Here is a 22,203-nt window from a genome sequence, read left to right as displayed (position 1 = left end):
TCAAAGTATCAAAAAATCGATTTGTTTTGCAATATTTGAAAAGCTCTAGCAAAATAAAAAACAAAAGGTGATAGAACCTTCCACTTGGGCTTAGATTAAAGCTAGAACTCTCGGCTACTATCCTTGAAAACACCATTCGTTCACCTTGACTTGATTGTCACTTAAAGTCATTTATTGAACGATAACAAAATACTGGAGTATTGCGCTATTGGAAGGAAGAAAATTGTGCCAAAATCCGTTTTTGCTGTTCAATAAACGACTATAAGTGACCTTAGGGTCAAGGTCCAGGGATGGAATTGCAGGTATTGTGGTTGAAAGTTCAAGCCTTAATTTAAGCCTAACCCCTCTATTCTAACAGAGTCACAAAACTCACATCACAGCAGTGATGAGCTAAAGTTTGTGACTTTGTTAAAATACGGCTGTAAGTGGAAGATTCTACCACCTTTTGTTTAATTGTGGCAGGTACTCTAACTTCAGTTTTTACTATTCAACAAATGACTATAAGTGACCATCAAGTCAAGGTGCACGAATGGTATTTCCAGGGATAGTTGTGGAGAGTTCTACCTTTAATTTAAGCCCAAGTGGAAGGTTCTGTTACCTTATGGTTTTTTGCTAGAGCTTCTCAAATTATGCAAAAAACGTAATTTTGATGCTTTGACCACGTTTCTCTCAAAATCTAAAGCTGATGGAAACTTTATACTTACAGATTCGTAATCATCACAAAAAATTCTATCAAAAACAGCTTTAAGATTTTAGGAAACAACATTTTTCCTAAATTTTTTTGTGCTGTGTATTACATTTATTCCTCATGCATACTAATGTTTATATTTCATGGAAGTTATCATTTAATCAAATTTCGAAAAAAATTTTATTTCTGCAGTGAAAACACGGCCATTCGTTTTGAATTTCGAGAAATGAAGACGGCTATGAGTTCATGGGTAAGAGTGCAATATTGCTACATGGTTGAGCCGTTTCTGGTGCATTGCCGAGCGCAAATAATTTTTCTGGTGTTCCAGAATATCCCATAAATCCCTAAACCCAAAATCCCCAAACACAAAATCCCCACACACCGTCGTCAAAAGAGGCACGATTCAAAAATTAGATCGAGAAATATAAGTGCTAGTTGATCGTACAGATTCAACAAAATTGATGCAAAAACAAGTATAACAGTTTTCTGGTTAGAGAATATAATGATAAAGAAAAAAATATTTTCATTAATTTTAGAAATATCCCACAGATTGATTTATACAAAAACATCGACCAAATTATTTTTCTATTGCATAATACTTTAGCAAATATAAATATGCGGACAGATATATTTAAAGCAAAATTTATGATGTGCCTTATTAAAAATTTGTTGATTAATTTTTATATTCGTACAAGATTTGAGTTGAAATTTTAGAGTTATATGAAAAGTGTAAACAAATATTCTGCCTAAAAATGTGGTAGATTTTAAGCCTTGTGTGGTAGATGTAGTAGACACCTAAATTTTAAAACTATGTGGTAGATCTACCACATATGTGGTAGAGGTTTACACACTGGCACCTTGGGTTCAAGTATTGAATTTAATTCTGCTTGCAAGTCGAAGAGAGGGGGTGAAAAAAAAGGAAAGAGAAGAGTACACATTCCTCTGTACCGTCAAGACGTTTCAAGTTCCTTACTTTGCTTTTGACATTTTCGTCGTTTCCCGTGTAACGAACGAAAAACTTGAATTTAAAAATAATTTAATTGAAGAATTAATTTCAAGTGCTTGAATCGTGTAAATCAGGTGTATGTAACTATGAATCAGAAGAAAGGTAAGAGTCGGCTTGCGCTATTGTTTATATGATCGTTAATAACATTTATTCAAAAGTTTGAGAATTTTGTGTTTTGGGGATTTTGTGACACGGTCACCAAAAAACTGCAAGGATTTCTTGTTTGGAGATTTTGATATTGGGGATTTTGATTTTGGAGATAATGTATTTGGGTATTTTTTTGAATCCGGGGAGTTTGTGGCTCTCCCTAATTTTTCACCCTACGCAAAACACAAAAGCTCCTCTCGTTAGAGAATCACGGCCCTGGAATCTAATCTAATGAAGCGTACATACTCAGGAACAAGTCCCACATACAATTCGATATTAAGTCTGCATTAGTCAAAATCACCACTATAAAACGTGACCATTTCTTCAAATCTACTGTCTCACCAGGAATGAACAGCGAGCAAATAACTTGGTAAAAAATTTCATAATGTAGCTTCCGTAAATACTCTTTCAATTGGACTTATTTTTCTTCTAAAAAATTGTCAGGTGGGTAATTACCCACCTTTAAAAATTTCAGGTGAGTAGTACTACCCACCGTACCCACGTCTTTCGCCGCCCCCTGCATATGATAGTCAAGACGGACTTACCCTTTTTCCTTAATAATTTTTAAGACTGCCAATTTATTGGCTTTGCTTTGTGCGCGCGACATAGTAAAAAAAAATAGTAGTTAAAAATGTTTATCAAATCGCACATGGGCTTGTTAATCCTTTGTTTTCCATTAAGAAACGGCAATCATTTAGCTAAACACATTATTCGAAAAGTTCTCTATTTGAAAAGCAAAATAAATTAGCTGTGCAATGGTTATCAAATCGACATATCCAAAAAAAATTGTCGGTTACTCATTTTTTTATAAGTTGATACGTTTTTTTTTATAAGTAAAAAGTGCAAACTTATCAACTTTACTTTAAAACTAGTAAGAAAGTCTAAGTTTGGGCGGAGCCGAACATTAAATACCCGTCGCAAGTATTAAATATATGATTTTCACCTTTCCGAAAGCTACCGCTACATGGTAAGCCGGGGTGTATCAATTTTGAGTAAATTAAATTTCGAAATATTAAAGTTTCAAGCATTTCTGAAATTTACCGTTATATGAAAAGCGGCCTCAGTTTTAGTCCGATTTCAATAATTTCCAACGTTTTGCTTTTATATGGCAAGCAGCACAATAACCATACTGAGTTTGGTACAAATTGGTAGAACGGTTACGGAAATACATATATGTGATCGTAAGTGGGCGGTCTCACGCCCATTTTTCAAAATTTTATCAAAAACCTATTTCTTGGTAAAGAATTGATGCAAGCATCAATTTTGAATAAATTTGCTTTAATATTTACTGATTTTTCGAAGATTTCGTATTTCTCCAAATTACCCTTATATGAGATGTGGGCGTTTAGTATGCTGTGGCGAGGCTAACAACTTCGCCAAGGTTGGAAGAAATTGGTGCAGCGGTTACCAAGATATTTACATGTAACCATATTTTTCGTCTAAAAATGATTGTAAATATCAATAGTAGTTACTAAAATATCGCAGTTTTCGTATTTCTGAAAATTACCGTTATATGGGAGGTAGGCCTGGCTATTGTCCGATTTTGCCCATTTTCAATACCATCCGTCCTACGCCCGAAAGAAGTACACGTACCAAGTTTCGTTAAGATATCTCGAGTTATCGTTAGCACTGACGGACGGACATACGGACGGACGGAGAAGACAGTCACCGCTTAACCGACTTCTCTTTTCATTCTGATAATTTATGTATACATTTGTCTATATCTATCTCGATTCGTTTTGCCTGTTACAAACAACCGTTATGTGAACAAAGTTATAATACCCTTGTGCCCAAAAAAGGCTTATCCAAAAGTTGTAAGGTGATAAGTGATAAGCCGTTGATGCAATTGTGCCCAGGCCCTAACAAGCAATTCTTTCATTGTGTTTTGACATACCTACATATGTAACAGCGAAATACGTATGTGTTTGTTTTTCTTTTACATTACCCTAACTAACTAACTTTAAGTTGATTAGGAAGAAGCTATAAGTCACTTATTATATCTGTATAAGTATTTTCTTTGACTAAAGCTAACTATATTTCTATGGTGATGACCGCGAAATAGTCAAGGGTGGTTACCTCTGCATTTGATGTAACTAACTTGTAACTAACTACTTTCGGGCATAAAATATCAATGGGAAACACAAAATATTTCCTTTTACTTTTTTTGGGATTTTTTTAAATTTAGTTAATTTATTTTATATTGTTTATATTTGTTTACATATTCTGCAGTAGGTGGTCCCATATTCGAACTCCGTCTAATTCAAAATGATAAATGAAATTTCGATCTTCCTTTTATTTGTCCTCAATTCGAAAAAGTATTTGCGAAGTGCATGATATTTGAATAGAAACGCGTTTAGAGAAAACAATCTCGAGCTTTACTCACGCATTACTTGTCCACTTCTTTCAAGTTAGCTTTTTGTATCTAACTACAAGTTATGTATTTTATAGAAATCCCGCAAAAAAGCTAACTACAAGTGGATTATTTTTTATCAATTGGTAATTATTTTCTGCAGCGTAGTAATATATGTACGTATGTGTGAAAGTATTGTATCTTGCATGGACTAATAAAATACTTAAACAACTTAAATATTTTATTACACATATAGATACTAGGGCAGGGCAATTTTTTTATTATGCGCGTATAGCATAGGAGGATTCTACGTTTCGATAGGTTTCGAAAAAAATGTCAAAATTCTTACTGTTGGACCCTTCGATGGAAATTTTAAGAAAAAGATAAGTGCAGAAATGAACTCCTCATACCAAAAAAAACCCGTATACCATATTTTTATACAAAATTTAAGCACTACTTTACGACACCACAGCAAAATGCTTAGAAACCTGTTTTCGCAATTTGGCAAACTCCAAATTGATTTTAGACCCATGCTGAAGAAACAGCAAATTTTCTTAGAATTACACGTAGAATAGAACAAAAATTTTACAGTCCGCACACTGAGTGTGGCTAAGGAATTCATAAATATTTATTCAAAATTTATATATACAATCGCTCTTTAGCAAAAAAGTGGTTTTTCAAGAAATTTCAGGAAAATGAGGGCGACACCGCCCACTTATATGATATATTCCTATCTCAAAAACTACTTGACCGATCTCGAGCAAATTTGGTATACATACTGTGCTTAGCCTCCTTAAGTATCGTCTTGAATATTTATGAAATCGGACAAAACCTACTCCACCTAAAATATTGCTACCTTTGAGTTTTTTGAAATTACCATTACGTTGGTGGAACCCAAAGTTACATCGAAAAACTTTAGTGGATCTCCAGTTTTTTTCTAACAAAATGTCTCTTCAATTGTGTAAAAAACTTTTAAATAAAAGAACCGGATTACAGAAAAGTGTGCCAGGGAGCGACTTTTTAGGTTCATGCTAATGGCAAAGCAATATCGTCCAATTGGAGAGTCCTCAAAAGGATTTCCCAGGATATGTTGAAGACTATTGCATTTACCTACAGTCTCTTTTTCACATTATGGAATTGACTAAAATATTTATATATATCTAAACACTTACTGCACGTCCCCTACTTTCATATAAAGGCAAACTTAGAAACCGCGAAAAATGCGGTTCTTCGGTGAATATGAAACCATTCCGCACCAATTTTAAAGACTGCATAAATGGACTTAAAATGGGCGTTTCTCACCCTAATTGCATTATCAAACGATTCCTAATCTTAGACAATACATGTTTGACTTCATTCACCACCGTGACCAAGTCCATGTTCCTTTTAATATTATATAAACATCCGAAAACATTAAAATTTTTTGCAATAAATCTCGTCTCACTTTTTTGTATTTTTCACTTGGTTGCTGAAGTAATGGAGAATTGAAAATTCATAAGGGAAAATTGTAATTTTTGTAAGTTTTATCTTAATATCTTAAAAACTTGTAGACTTATTGAAACATGATAAATGAACGTAGGGTACTAAATTTAATAACCCTTAATTTGATACATTGTCCTGTTTATAACAATTAACGAATTCCATAGATATTACAAGCCAAAGCTTCTTTTTCAAAATTCATACACTTTGATTCGATTGCGCGGGTTAAAGATAAGTTTTAAATTAATTTTTCGTGGCCAATAACTATTGGCTTAGACCTAAGACATCATAATATTACTATTACAATACGGTCAAATGCCTTTTATTCCCCCCCCCCATACAAAATCGACCCAGCCTAATGTTAATGTATACATACACATATAAATAGTCGTTTAAAGTACAAAACCGTGTATGGTGGCTCTGCAAAAGCTCGTAACTGACTTTTATGCCAAAACTGAGATTTGCTCACTGGAAGCTCCTGACATCAAGCCTTATTCATTCATACCAAAATATCAATATGTGGTATAAAAGGTAGAGGTAATAAGGGATAAACGAGAACGAAACGTTTTGAAATAAGACAGGTTTTACTATCTTCTATCCTATTTACTAGCTATTTTGGCACCTCAGTTATATTTGTATTTTATGTTAATTTTTATATTGTTTCTTTATTTATTAACATAATCGTTGCAACGAAAAAATTTGCAATTTTTTTATTAATTCCACCCAAATTGAGACTCGTACACAATTTCAGCTAACATTTTTTTCTATAGTCAAATTTAGAAACATATCACAATTTAAAGCTGAAATTGAGAATGGTGCGCATTGGAAATAAAATGAAATAAAATGTCATTTTAGCGAGAATTCCGATCAGCTGTATATTTATGCCCTTACAACGAAAAACGAGTACCCATATGTGTTGTAAAATTACATTTCCATTTTTATTGGAGTGTTGCCACAGAAAACTTTAGTTCACTTTAATGAACGAACTAATGAACTAGTTCAATTAAACGAGCTGGCTCTTTCGCTATTTAGTTCAAAAGATCCCCAAGCCTAATGTATATTATGGACTGCGCCTTATAAATCTATTGTGCTGTCAACCTTTCAAGTTCGCCTAAGCCCAGGGATACCAAATGGGTCAAAATGGTTTTGCTCATCTTTTGGCCACATTGAACCAAAACTCTTTTGAAATCTTGCAACAGTATCTCCTTAACCGAGTCGAAAAAGCGACAGAGATCACTGGAATATAACCCTAGCTTTTGCATAAGGTTACCTGTGTTAAGCCTTGTCCTCCATCTTTTCTGTATATACCCCTAAAGCAAGCACTTTGCTATATATAAATATACATATCGCACGTTTAATAATATACAGAATTATTTCAAAATTTCAATTTTGTGGGAAAACGCAATCAAAGTTTGACCAATTCATACAGTTATTTTACCAAAAGCTAGATGGAAAGACACATATCTTCGCAATTTTTGGGAAGTTTTGTCATCTGTTAGGCTGAACATATTCTCCTTACCAAGTTTATTATTAAACGTGCGATATAACAAACAAAAAGTTCCAAGCGATTTTAAACACTCACTAAGAGGGTATTTTAGTAAAGTAACCATTTTTTTCAGCACCCTGTAAAAACGGCTAAGTCGGTTTATTTCTATAACTTTTTATTTGATGTCCGATTTCTATAAATAATACACCATTGTAAAGGTACTAAAATTCAACAAATGTTCTCTTGGCTTGAGCCAAGAGCTTGTGTGAGCAAATCCAATTTTTGCCAAAAATGTCAGTTACGCGGTTTTGCAGAACGACGATACGCGACTTTCTACTTTAAACGGCGATATGCAGGTAAATGAAAATTTTGCACAAAAGGAACTTTCATCAGTTCATAAAACATAAAAAAAAAATTTCATAAAAATTTCACAATCTTTATTCAGAACTAGCAAATACCCGGCGCCTTAAAAGTATTTTTTGTGCTGTTGGATACCCATATTGCAATATTAAAGTTTATTAAGTAAAATTCAATGTATGCAATAGGTTATATATAATTCCTGCAACATGGATATCCATCAAAATGGCTTTGAAGAAACTTTATTTCTAAACTACATGTGGGAGGGTTGGCACCTGTTTTAGATACCAAATTTAACTTCAATTAAAGGAAATAGATTATTTAAAATATATTACAATATAGGTGTCTTATGAAAAAGTTTAAACAAGACTTTGGTTTAAAATATTTTTAACAGGGTTGCCACTTTTTTAAAAAGTGGAATTTCATTAAAGTATACTTAAGTTATGTGAGTATTAAGAAGTTTTAGTTTGAACATTTAGAATAATGAAGAGAGTTACCACCAGTTAAAAAATATAAACTAAAATTTATAAGTTAAGGGAATTACTAAAAGATGGGTATCAACTGAATGGGTTTAAAAAGGCGTTCTTTCTATATTTAGGAGGATTGCCACGAACTTCTTAAAAAAATAAAATTCAAATAACCCCTCTATTCTAACAGAACCACAAAACTTGTAATTCAAAAAAGCAGGGATCGTAAATAACAGTTACTGTTATTCAACAGCTAAACTTGGCCTAATATTTTTAAGTCGAAAATAAAAGTCCTTTCCTAATAATAAACAAACCGCTTTTCCGAATTAAACAAGTTTGGTATCAACTGAAAGAGGACTAAAATAGCCTTAAAACTGAAATAGTTAAGTACCATAGAATAAACCTTGGGTCAGGCATATACATTTCTTTTGTATTAAATGATAAAAAATATAATATATAGAAGTGGTAACCTTCGATCGTTATTTCTGTTTTAAAGCTATTTAAGTCCTCTTTCATTTCGTACCAACTTTGTTTAATTTGGATAAGCGGTTTGTTTACTATCCGGAAAGACTTTTACTTCGAACTTAAAAAATATCTGGCCAAGTTTGACTGTTGGAAAAAAATAACTGCTATTTACGGTCCCTGGAAAAAAGGATCACAATGTCAAACGCAAGAGATTTACTGTACTTAGGAGGGTTGTCACCTGTTTGAAAAGTCGAATTTAGACAATTTATACACAAGCCCGGGGGCGAAGATGAGCACGAAAATGAAGCCGAACAAGAAGATGAATACTAATACGAGGACTTAAGCTAATTTAAAAGAAATACCAATATCTGCAGTATGAAACCAAACAAGAATGAATTGAAGTAAGGAATCGAAGAAGCGTCGAGACGTACAAAGACCCCGAACAACAAACGTACGCTCGACCCTGACTCTTGACTCTAATGTGGGGGTGCGACGCCGTACAGTCGTACAGAAGGGCTGGGAGGGGAGGGTGGGTTAAATGACTCACAGGGTGGGGCCAAGCAGGTGCAGCTTACGACGATCTGCGCTAAGACAGGAACGTACGATAGAGCTTAGTGCTCAAAACCACCTCCCGACGGAATACCAAACAGTAGCACCGCGGTTATACGGTACAGCGCACAGTGGTCAATAAATGGAATTTAATGTTCGTAATTCACTGGAGCCTTCATTTCTCAACCGATTTGATTAGTTATTTTTTTTTAAATGAAAGCTAATAAAATTTTCAAGAGACTAGTGAGCCAATTTTCGAATTTTTATTTGTGTGTATTAAATTTTTTAGTGCAAAGTGAGGAAATTGCGCCAATTTTGAAGAAGACCGATTCTCCTGTTCCAGCTAATAAAAGTTTCATAATAAAAACTGGTTAAAAAAAAATTGTAGGGTTCTCCGAAAACAAAAAAAAATTAAAAAGTAATAATTAGTAAACATAACAAACGCTTTTATTTCCCATTTAGCATGCAGATGTGCTCGAAATGTTAGCGAAAAAATTATTAAAAATCAACGCGAACTCTTAGCGACTTACAACTTGCACTTTATTATACTAAGATTTAGTAATCTATAAAACTGCATAACCAAAATGTTTATAAAAACTAAAAACAAAAAAAAAATACTTTTGGTAACATTTTTTTATAACATTTCAAATTATTACTTTTTAATTTTTTTTTATTTTAGGAGAACCCTACAATTGTTTTTAACTAGTTTTTATTATGAAACTTTTATTAGCTGGAACAGGAGAATCGGTCTTCTTCAAAATTGGCGCAATTTCTGCACTCTGCACTAAAAAATTTAATACAAACAAATGAAAATTCGAAAATTGGGCTACACTAGTCTCTGCAAATTTTATTAGCTTTCATTTAAAAAAATAATGAATCAAATCGGTTGAGAAATGAAGGCTCCAGTGAATTATGAACATTAAATCCCATTTATTGACCACTGTGCAGCGGACAGACAAGGAGTTTTAGTTCGGATTGAAGTTCTTCCCTGCGGTGGTTAGGCTTTCGATGCATTCTCGTTGTATAAAAAAGAAGAAAAAAAGTTAATTTGTGTTGGTTTTTAGTTCCACGGATGCCCCTACCCAAACTCCCATATAGAATCACCCGCTGATTCCGAAAATTGAGTTAATTTTTTATTATATGGATAAGTTCTCGAGATATTTTCAATTTACCGTTATTCAGCTTAAAACAAAAAGTGGTTCCTCTTAATCTCGTATAGATATCTTACGAACCAATTTAACAATCTTAAAATTAAATACGGCAAATGAAAGCTTACAAAATTCTCCATGTGCATTAGACTGAATCACCAAAAAAAGTTGCGGTTTTTCCACCGGGATTACAAAATTTATTATATTTTAAGACGTCCACCAAAATATTTCGGAAAAATATTAAGATTTAAGCGAGCTGGACCGATTTGAAAATACCTCCAAAAATGTAGTTTTTTATGAATAAAAATAGCTTCTTAAAGAACTTTTTGAAAAAAGTCCCCTCAGATCACAAATAAGATTAAGCTTAAAAAATCTGCATAAAAATATTTAAAAATCTTTTTAACGGAATCGTAAGAATGAGATTTTTGATGCTGTTTTTTTACTTTTTCAAAGATTGGTTTACGAAAAACTTGAATAACTGAGCCAAAAATGTTCTGATTTAGACTTATGGGATCTCAGTAGAAAGGTATTTTCACACTGTTTTTATTTCTGGCCAAAAAAACCTCATTCGTGTCCCATCTTGTTTTTTCGAATACCAAAACATCTTAATTCAACTTTGAATGACGTTCGTTCATCATACCTTTCTCTTCCATCCTTTGAATGAGTTTATTAGCAAAGAAATAAAAAGGGTGGAAAATACCTTTCCAATGACACCTCTTAAGTCTAAATCGGAAGAGTTTAGGTTCAGTTATTCAAGTTTTTCCTATACCAATCTTTGAAAAAAGTTAAAAAACAGCATCAAAAATCTCATCATTACGATTCCGTTCAAAATTTGTTTTTAATTTTTTTTAATATTTTTATGCAAATATTTTAAGCTTAAACCGTTTTATCATTTGAGGGGATTTTTCCAAAAAAAATCTTTAAGAAACTATTTTTATTCATAATTCGAATTTTGGAGGTATTTTCAAATCGGTCCAGCACACTTAAATCTTAATATTTTTTCGAAATATTTTGGTGGACGTCTTACAATATAATAGATTTTATAATTCCAATGGAAAAATAGTACCGATTTTTTTTTGTATGGGGAGTGATGCAGTCTAATGTGCATACATCACTTTCCGATAGGACTGATAGTTTCTGACAAATTATTCATTCCAATTTTTTTATTATTTTTTGATGAAGAAAGGAAAACAAATCAAACTTTAACAGGAGAAAAATTAAAAAAATAAGAGGTTCTGTGCCAAATTTTTACATTTCCTAAAGCCTCTTCTATTACAAATAAATCAAATTACTAATGAAGGAAATCGATGGATTAATAACGAAGGAATGAGTGGTCAAATGAAAATGCGAAAAAATTTTTGTATGAAAAATCAGCAGGAAAGAATATTACTCATACGCCACGGACACCTGAGTAACACGCTCTTCTGCTCATATTTCATACAAAATATCTTTTCGCATTTCCATTTGACCACTCATTACTTCTTTATTTATCCATAGATTTTCTTCATTTAATACTTGATATTGTTGTAAAAGAAGAGGCTTTAGCACAAATGCAAAAATTTGACACAGAACCTGTTATAACTATTTAAAAATTTTCTACTGTTAAAATTTGATTTTTTTTTAATTTGTCATAAAAAAAACAAAAAATCTAGAATTACACTGTATAGAACTTGGCTGGGTATTGCACCAAAAAAACTTTATTTAATGGATTGAGTCATGAGTATAAAGTCTATTTCTCCGTTAGCCTCCGGAATCGAAGTTCGAAATTGGACCTTTGGTAAAAAAATATTTTTAATTACTGTATGTAAACAACTAAAAAGTAAAAATATGGGCGTGGCCCGCCTTTTGCTTTTATTTAAACGGTATATAACTTTTTTTTTGTGCAAACTTATTTACAGGTGCTATAAGGGGTCTAAGGTCAGATCTTGGAAAAATTAAAAACCTGATATTTCAAAAATTTTCAACTTATTCCTATTTCGAACTTTAAATGCCCATATCTGGATTTCGGAGGCTAACTTTGAAAATCGGAGAAATTAATTTTTTACTTATCACTCAATCTTTTGAAAAAAATGGTTTGGTCCAATACCCAGAAAAAAGTTGATTTTGCCGTATAGTGTTTTTATTTAATTTGTTCGAAACTATCAGATCTATCAAAAAGTGATGTGTGTATATACTTATACGGTCTATGAAGAATTTTGTTAGCTTTCGTTGCCGTATTTCACATTAAGATTGTTATATTGGTTCGTGAGATATACGCATGGGGCATTAACCAAAGAAATGGAGCCTATCATCGCTCCTCAAGAAATACCACCATTCACCGCAGAAGAGCTCAAGTCTAACAATAATAGAGTAATGGCCAAGAAAGCACCAGGACCAGACGGCATTTCAGCAGAAGTTCTAAAAATAATCGCCACAGAACGCCCTCATGTGCTTCTAAACATGTACAATGCCTGCCTCAAGAACGGAATATTCCCAGAAATTTGGAAAAGGGAAAGTTCGTCTTAATTAGCAAAGGAAAGGGAAACCTTGACTCACCATCAGCGTATCGACCACTCTGTATGCTGGACACAGCTGGAAAACTCTTAGAAAGGCTGCTAAAACCTAGAATGGAAGCAGCTATCGCTAGCGGTGGCTGATTTTCCTCAAGACAGTACGGACTCAGGGCCGGTAGGTCAAAAATTGGAGATATAAAACACGTAACAACAACAGCAGAAGCCGCATACCAACACATATAGCTAGTCCTGCTTGCAACCTTAGACGTTCGCAACGCCTTCAACATCAAAAAATGGGAAAATATGATACACGCACTAGAAGAAGTCTTCAACATATCCACATACCCACGTACCTTAGACTCATGGTTAGAAGCTATGTAGAAGGCCGGGAGTTATTGTACGTCGGGAGCAGCACACGGCTCCATTCTTTGGCCAGAACTATGGAACGTCAGCTACGACGGAATATTAAACCTTGAAATGCCTGATGACACATATTTAGTAGGCTACGCTGATGACATTGCCGCAGTGATCACCGCACGAGACACCGAAGATGCCCGCCGAAAATTAAACAAGGCTATGATAAGAACACAGGCATGGCTCGACTCACACGGTCTTAAACTTGCCTGCTGCATATTCCCTTAGAAGTGAACATGAAAGTGACCGGTATTACATTAAAGACGCAAAGAGTAATAAAGTACTTAGGCGTAAGGCTAGACCCCAGGCTAACGTATTGGGCACAAATGCAGCACGCAGCCGCAACAGCAGCAAAGCCGAACGCAAGAAAATGTGGAAGCTTAAGGCGCAAACGAACCCAAGACACAATGAAAGGGAAAGAGTAAGAAACGATACACTAAGACTATGGCAATAAATATAGGTGGTAAAACGAAAAGACCCAAAACTGTGGACCAAAAGAGAACATGGCGAAGAAAACTTTTACGTCACACAAATGCTGTCTGGGTATGGTTACTTTCGCAAATACCTGTATAGAATGGGAAAGCCGAAGAGCCGTCATGCATATACAGCGACGCAGAAGAAGACGATGCTGAGCACACCTTTTTCAGAAGATGGGAGACAGAGCGCAATAATCTGCAAGACCTGGTAGGACTAATTAACCCAGACAACGCTATCCAAGCCATGCTACATAGCGAAGCTAACTGGAAGAACATAGCTAAATATGCAGAATACTTACTTAGAGTCAAGAAGCGGGAGCTAGACTAGGTGCACTGAGGGAACTTTAGTTAATGAGAAATATCGAACGCCACCGCGAAGCAATGCGATTAGTGATCCCAGGTTGGGCGACGGTTCCAGTTCGGGGGTAGTGTTTTATTCCCCAGACATACCATTATTATGACGACAGCTTTGATGATGCAATAGGCATTTTCGACCTCCTGCCCGCGAAAAAAAAGTTATACGTGATTAAGTGGAACACTTTTTGTTTTAAGATGAATAACGGTAAATTGAAAATATCCCGAAAACTTATCCATAGAATAAAAAATGAACTGGATTTTCGGAATCAGCGAGCAATACTATATACATAGACATTGAATAGTCGCATCCATTGAACAATTTTGCTGTAAACCAGTGTTATTAATATTAATTGTATTTGTATTATTTTTTAAATTCAATTCAATAGAATCAAAACGAATATTTCGAGTACAGTTTTTAACTTGAACGTGTTCTAAATAATATCACGTATTATACTTTTAAGTTTAGCGGATGTGGCTCCTACATAGCCTGCAAGTCAAGACGAAGTCGCTGAACTGAACCCCTTTTTTTTGCGAAAAACCCATATGGTTGATTACTTTTCTTGAAATACGTAAATTGCCGGTTGACGTACAACAACTGGTCAAACGAGTTGTGGAAAACAATGAATAATAAGTTTTTCATCCCGAGAATATTCTACTCTCGATGATTACTGAGGCAGAGAGTAATGACGCGGTTTTATTCCGAGGTATTATAAAATTTTACAGTTACACGGAAGTGATCGAATAGGCTAAATTTGTCACTACTGAACCACAATGCTTGCAGTTGTACTTACAATCGCAAATACAAGAGTTACAGTACTCAAAGGACGTAATTCAACTTCCTGGTGAATAAATATTACAATATTGCAATTGCAATTGAATTGAATTGAATTGAATTGAATTGAATTGAATTGAGTTTATTATTATACATAGTTACATATACAGATATAAGTATACAATTATTTTCATTGCAGATTTCCTATGTCATTCACAAAATACTGATCGCTTTGTTGGAGTTATAAGCAAATCCTCTAACGCAGTTTATGACGTATTGGCTTTATATTTGTCAAGCTTAATATCCGAGAACGATACAGAAAACTTGAACCCCGAAAAAATTTAACTTAATTACATATTTACTTTTTACATGTGAAATATTACATTATTACCAGTACTTAGCCGTTCTTTAATGAAAATGGGCTAAAATTTGTCATGGAGATTATTTTTTGGACACGTAATTATGCGAATAGGTTGCCGTTTTCCGAAAACAATTGAACTTTTTTGTTTTACATGATAGAAAACAAGTTTACTTTTCTGAAATATCACTTAAGTGCTTTTTCGGCCCATACATCGTGATACGGTCTAATATATGTAGGCTGTTTTATTTAAGTTGTTCTTAAATCGTATAGATAGATTAATTAAGAGTTCAATTAAGATTAATAATTAATAAGGATACAAAGTATTTAAATGGCACTTCTTCAAATTAGATTAGCAAACTCTCGCCAACACGTCTTTTCGGTTTAATCGCCGTCGTTCAACTCTGCTCATCTTTTCGTCGTTTTTCATATCGTCTTCTCTCTTGCGTCTTCATCGTCTTCTGGTCGATACATGGCTGTTCACGTCTTCTTCTTATCCAATGAAATATTCACAATATATTCCGACATATGTATATATCGTTGTTTAAAGTTCAAAACCGCGTATCAACAAAATGCAAAACCGCGTATGTGAGGTTGCATAAATTATTTTCTAGACAGTGAAAGCACTCACATTTCAAAATGGTTCTCTTTTTTATAAAGCAATCGCATTTCTGGCTAGTATATTTCAGGACGAATGGATAAGGATTGAGCCAAGAGCTTGTGTGAGCAAATCCAATTTTTGGCAGCAAATGTCAGTTACGCGGTTTTGCACAATGACGATACGTGGTTTTGTACATTAAACGACGATATATATAGATATACATATATATGTATATATATTAGACTTTATCACCAAAAACAATTTGCGGTTTTTCCGCCGGGATTACAAAATTTATTATATTTTAAGACATCCACCAAAATATTTCGGAAAAATATTAAGGTTTAAGTGGGCTGGACCGATTTGAAAATACCTCAAAAAATAGAGTTTTTTATGAATAGAAATAGTTTCTTATAGAAATTTTTGAAAAAGTTCCCTCAGATGATAAAACAGATTATGCTTAAAAAATCTGTATAAAAATATTTAAAAATCTTTTCCACGGAATCGTAATAATAAGATTTTTGATGCTGTTTTTTTTTACCTTTTTCAAAGATTGATTTACGAAAATCTTGAATAACTGGGCCAAAACTATTCTGATTTAGACTTGAGGGATCTCATTAGAAAGGTATTTTGCCTCTGTTTTTATTTCTGTCAAAAAAAAAAGTCATTCGTGCCCAATTTTCTTTTTTTGAAATACCAGCACATCTTAATTCAACTTTGAATGATGTTCGTTCATCCTACTTTTCTCGTTCATCGTTTGAATGGGTTTATTGGCAAATAAATAAAAAATGTGAGAAAATACCTTTCCAATGACACCTTACAAGCCTAAATCGGGAGAGTCTGGCTTCAGTTATTCAACTTTTTCTTATACCAATCTCTGAAAAAAGTAAATAAAGCATCGAAAATCTGATTATTACGATCCGTTAAGATTTGTTTTTAATTTTTAAAAAATATTTTAATGCTTGTCATTTGAGGGGATTAAAAAAAAAATCCTTATGAAACTATTTTTATTTATAAAAACTCCATTTTCCAGGAATTCCGTATTAGTTTCGATCTACACATTGTCTAACCTTAGCAAGCGGCTGGGGGCAAAAGTAAGCTTTCAAACTAGAGGGAGTATTACAAACCTTTTTTGCACTCGTCATACATACATGCGATTTTCGTATTTTCAATAAAATTTGTGCTACTTCTATTAATTAAAAAGTACAAAATACATATAATAGCAATGATAGCTTTTTCAACTTACATGTACGTCTCCATCATTTTTTTCGCTCACAACGGACGGTGACGGAGATATCGGTCGAGGTAGAGAATTTGCACGTGATGAGCCAACACTCTGGTTGAGTGTCTCTTGTGATATACCGCTGGAAATTGGTGCCAAAGTTCGATTTGAAATTTGATTAAAATGGTTAACCTTAGCATAGGTAGTAGCGATTTTGGTAATTTGTGCACTTGTCATAGACAAATCACTAACACCACCACCACAAATGCCATGCATTGCGCCACCAGCCTCACCACATCCCACACTGGGATGCAGCGCACCCCTGTTAACTGGATGGTGCATGCGATACTGTTGGTGTGCAGCACGTTGCATGTACTGTTGGTGTGTCTGACTGTTATGTTGTGGATGAGAAGGATGAATTTGTTGCAACCACACATGATTGTTACTATTATTGCCAATATTCAACAAATGGCTACTGTGGGGATGTTGTGGTTGGGAACGAGTTGGCTTATTTGGCGTTATCGTTCTCCTAAAGGAATTATGATACGCGCTACATTAATAAAATGCATTAAGTTTTTTTTTCACAAAGCAGGATGCCAAAAAATGTGTTATTGTATGTTGTGGTTTGCGTTGGTTTAATAGTGCATTGAATGCATCGCCAAAGATAATGCGCAAGCGTATCATGTGTAAATGGCATTGTAGGTATGTACATACATATATACGTGTTTGTATATATGTGAGTTTTTCGATTTGGTTTAAGAATAAACAAATTAAGTACGATTTGAAATCAAGCCAAATCGATAAACATTTTTTTGGTTGGAAAATTGGCATTGCGTTTTATGTTTTCATCAATGTACATGTGTATGCACATATATGTATATATTTATGAGACATACGTAGCGAGATAACGATGGCAAGCGATGCGATGCGATTCATAGATATGTTATATTTTGTTATGATGCCGAATTCGATGAAATTGTGATGGGAAAGAAGAAAAATTTTATTTGATCCATAAGTCGAAAAAAATCCAAATTATTCGCGTGTATTTTTTTGTTTTAACGCCGTTCAAATTCATTAAAAATCGTATTTGTTTGGTTTTCATATTGTTTTTAGTTTTTTTTGTGGCTCCAATTGCAGTTGAATGTGTTGCATATATACATATATACGTATGCATTCCATTAATCCGATTTAATTTTATTTTTTAATTCATTTGGATTTTTTATATATGTTTTTGATGCAAAAAAGAGGCATAAAGAAAAAAAATAGCGGATAGAAATTTAATAAAAGTTAAATACTTTCGGCATTCTATTAAGCAATGCTTCTACATATTTCTACATGTATAAAATTAGTACACTGCGCTTAACAAAAACACTGATAAATTTCACTTTACAAAATATATATGTTCAACGTTCGGTATTCGCTACTACCCCTTAATTTCACCTGTCCAGTTATCCCGACAGCTTAATTTTTAGCATAGGTTCTGTAATGGCGACAATTGGCAAAAGTAAAGATTCTATTTATTTGCGCCACTTTTATTTTTTTTTTAATTTAATAAGAATATCTCTTTCTCTATGCTATGTTTTTTATTTCAACATATGCAGTAATAACGGGAAATTCTCTAATTTATTTGGACAATTTTGGTGCTTAATTTTTCAGTATTAGGGTCGGTTGTGGTTTTTGCAGCCGTTATTTTAAAAACGAACTTGGCAAAAACGCAACTTTAAACCTTGATCTTTGTTATAACTAGATATATACTTTTCAATGAAATTATGGGTTCGGTTATCGCAAAAATGCGACCGCTGTGGTTTTTAATCAGTCGCGAATATCGAGCGTGGGCTGTATTTAATTTTGTAATATGAAAACATGAACCAAGTCGAAACCACAAGTGTCTAAATATGTACAAATATATATATGTATGTAAATTAGATGAAAAGCTGCTTGGACGCGATACAAATTTTCGTCTTTGTGAGTCCTAAACGTAGCCAAAATAGGGCTTTATGCATAACTTATCGTTTGGTTTCGCAATAATCAATGCGGAGCTTTTGCGAATGCGAATGTTGTGCAAGAGCACCGACAAAACGTATATCTGGCAAACAAAATGACAAATTTTAGCTAATATTTTTTGCCTGGGGTCGTGAAAGTATTTGTGTAACAAAACTGGTCAAATGTCATATTTATCAACTTTGATAAAAATGTCTTTAAACATATATTTACCCTAATTGTTAAAACTGTCCCCCTACGTCTCCCTTCTTTGATATTTAAAGTCAAAGATTAAGCTCCTAGAATAGGGATTTCCAGCAGAAATGGTCAACGTCTGGCTATAAACAGAATCGATGCTCAAATAATTAAAACGCTATAGGTTTAATCTTTAATTAGGTAAGAGTTCGTAACTGTCTGAGACCCTCATCATCCGTGATTCCAATAATTCAAATGCATATTAAAAACAGGGTGCTTTTTTTAAATAACAATATTCTGATCCCATTCGGCTGGCAGCCACGACTTTGAAAACAGAATTTTGTTCAAAATTTTCATTCCTGGAAAATAATAATATTTTTTCCATATCCACCTATTTAGCTCGCTATAAGCACAAATTTTTCAAACCAGTCGCAAAAGAAAGTATTAAAAATGACTTACAAAAACAAAAATTTAAAAACGCTGGTGACGTTACATGTTCCCCAAATTCTGAAAGAGCCAAAGCCATGAGAATGAAGAAATCTTTTTAAAAAGCTTTAGACACCTGAGAGACCTGACACATCTGGTTTGGCTTGTAAGCGCTGTTAAAACAATGATCTCGCCATGATGCTTGATTCTTCAAGTGAAGATGAAAGTCAGGAGGATACATCCGACATTTTCAGCCCCGATGCAATTCCCATTTCTTTTTATTAAATATAATGTTCCAACTTTTTAATTCAAATACTAAATAAAATAAGCATTATGAAAAATTACTAACTCTTCTATTTTTTTATTTACCTAAATAACTAAATTTACTTACCTAATTGGTTGTTAAAAACTGTTAGACATCCGCATCAGCATTCGCATCCGCGGATGTCTAAAATTTCACATTCGCACCATCCCTAGTATGTATGTATGTTTGCTAGGGGCAAATATTGCAATCCATTTTTTAACAACTTCCCGATGACCCAGAGACTTGAAACTTAACAGTTGGCACAGAACCCGATGACAATGCAAATGAAAGATCAGCTTATCCGATAGGTGCCGCATGAGTCGAGATATTTGAAAACCCCGTATTTGTGGTCCGATTTGGTTTATATTTAAAACGTATACTAACTACATGAAAAGGAATAACTCCACTAAAAATTTTGAAGTATCAGTCCATATATTTTGTAAACCAGTATTTATGGTCCGATTTCGATCATAATAAGAAAGCTTGCTTTAAAAATATTTGTTTTTACTATTGACTTATTTTGATAGTGAAAACCAATCGAGAAGGGTATCGACAACGATATAAGATCACACACTCTAAAGCAGGCCCCCATACATCTCAACCAGCACGCATACATGAAGGCGGGTTCACGGACTCAGCTCTGTACACGTTAACAACGGAGATTGAAGGTGCCTTTGATTGTGGAAAAGTAGTGCTAGGCGCTTTCCTAGATATAGAGTGATCCTTCGACACATCAAACGTAGGTCTGTCGGGCACTAGAGAAACTGAAGGTGCAGCCAAATATATATAGGTTCGCTGAATCCAACAAGAATTGCTGAAACTGAAGTTGTGAACGTCGTGGTACAGTTACAAACAACAAAGAGATGTCCTCAATGGGGTGATAGTACACCACTTCTGTGGAGCTTGGCAGTGGACAAACTTGTACAAATCCTCTCGGATAACGGCATTCGCTCTCAGGGATAAGCAGATGACATAGTTATCATTGCTGTAGGGAAGTCCGAGAGTCAGTGCTCCATGGAGATTAAGTATCTCGGTGTGATCCTGAATTTTAAACATCTGTTGAAGTCTCACGTTGATGCGACCACATCCGAAACAACACGGGCACTGATTGTGTGCAGGCGCCTAGCAGGCAAGTCATGGGGATGTAGCCAAAAGACCCTGAGATGGATGAACACCATGATAGTCGGCCCAGTAATTACCAGAGATGGGTCTAAATCATTGCTTTATGAATTAAATTACTCTCAATTATAAATGACAAGAATTGTGATTAGTAATCAATTCCTTCAGTCCACAGGAAAGAAACTAACTACTTTTTCAATTCTTTAGAAGTAATTACATACTTATTTTTTTCTTTAGTTCCATTACAAGGAATTGCATAATATAATTGGAATTAATTACGTGCTCGTAATGTAATTTTTTTCCAATTCCTTTGAAAGGGATTGAGAATGTAATCATTTTTTTCAATTCAGTTGAAAGGAAAATAAAAACTTAAATTTTAACTTAAAAAGTATTCGGTAAAATTTTATAAACTATTTGTTGACTGTTGCAATAACTTTCCGCAATTTCTCAGTTGCTAACTGCTTTCAATAAAGAACTTATACCTAAGTAGTATCAGTAATTGGACTTTACGATAGCTGAAGAACTTAACCTGCAACTGTTGAGATTATAGGATAATCTTTAAATTTTCCGGATCATACTATGCACGTCGCGTACAAATAAGGAATTGAAAGGAGTAACCATTACCATTCCATTACCTGGAATTGCAAGAAAATTAATTACAAAAAAATATTACTAGAATGTTTTTAGTTTCAACTACAATATGCAAGAAAACAAATTGCACTTGAAATTACTTGTAAGGAACTGAAAAAGTTGACTGAAGGAATTGATTCCTAATTACAATTACTGAGGAATGTAATTGTAATGGAATGGAATTTACCCAGCTCTGGTAATTACATGTGGGGCGTTGGCTTGGCTTCGGAACTATTTAGTTACGGTGCGAAAGTCTCCCACAAAACTTAACCATTTGGCATGTGTGTGTATCACGAGACCGATGCGTACGAAGGCAGCACTGAAGGTGATTATTAACTTCGAGCTACTGCATATTACCATTTAAAAGGCGCCAAGCGTACTCTCCTGAATTTCGCAAGAGATGGCTGCGGCAGAAAAAAAAGTTTTTTCGTCCAGGGACATGGAAAAGCTAGGGTCATAGCACCTTCTACCGCTGTTCCTCATAGATAGAATAAACAAGACAGAAGGATTTTCAAAACAGGGATCTTCAGCGAAACAGACTGGAACGAATATATTTTGGATGACACAGGCAAGAACTATGCAGTGCTACACAAATGGCTCAAGTCCTTAGAGACAGTTAGGCGGCACCCAAAGTACTCCTCTCTTTTGGGATCAAATATTCTATAGTCCTTGGGGGCACTCGGTGAGGTAGCGGACGGATTAGTGAGGGAAGGTGCAA

General features: G+C 34.2%; 1 protein-coding gene across 7 annotated transcripts in view; it reads right to left on the bottom strand.

Annotated features, from left to right (window-relative positions):
- LOC118745696 (calcium-dependent secretion activator) overlaps positions 1-22,203 on the bottom strand; it is a 393,045-nt gene that overhangs the window by 277,901 nt on the left and 92,941 nt on the right. For 6 of the 7 annotated variants that reach the window (XM_036479292.1, XM_036479290.1, XM_036479296.1 and 3 more), the window contains one exon: positions 16,856-17,381. In XM_036479292.1, coding sequence (XP_036335185.1) covers positions 16,856-17,381 — 526 coding nt within the window. The remainder of the gene's footprint in view (positions 1-16,855; positions 17,382-22,203) is intronic. The other variant, XM_036479295.1, reaches the window with a different exon arrangement.

Source organism: Rhagoletis pomonella, unplaced genomic scaffold, assembly GCF_013731165.1.
Source record: "Rhagoletis pomonella isolate Grant_MI unplaced genomic scaffold, Rhpom_1.0 Rhpom_scaffold_00009, whole genome shotgun sequence".
In the NCBI taxonomy this organism is placed as follows: domain Eukaryota; kingdom Metazoa; phylum Arthropoda; class Insecta; order Diptera; family Tephritidae; genus Rhagoletis; species Rhagoletis pomonella.
The sequence above is the reverse complement of the archived record's forward strand: the minus strand, read 5'-3'. Positions and strand labels throughout refer to the sequence as shown.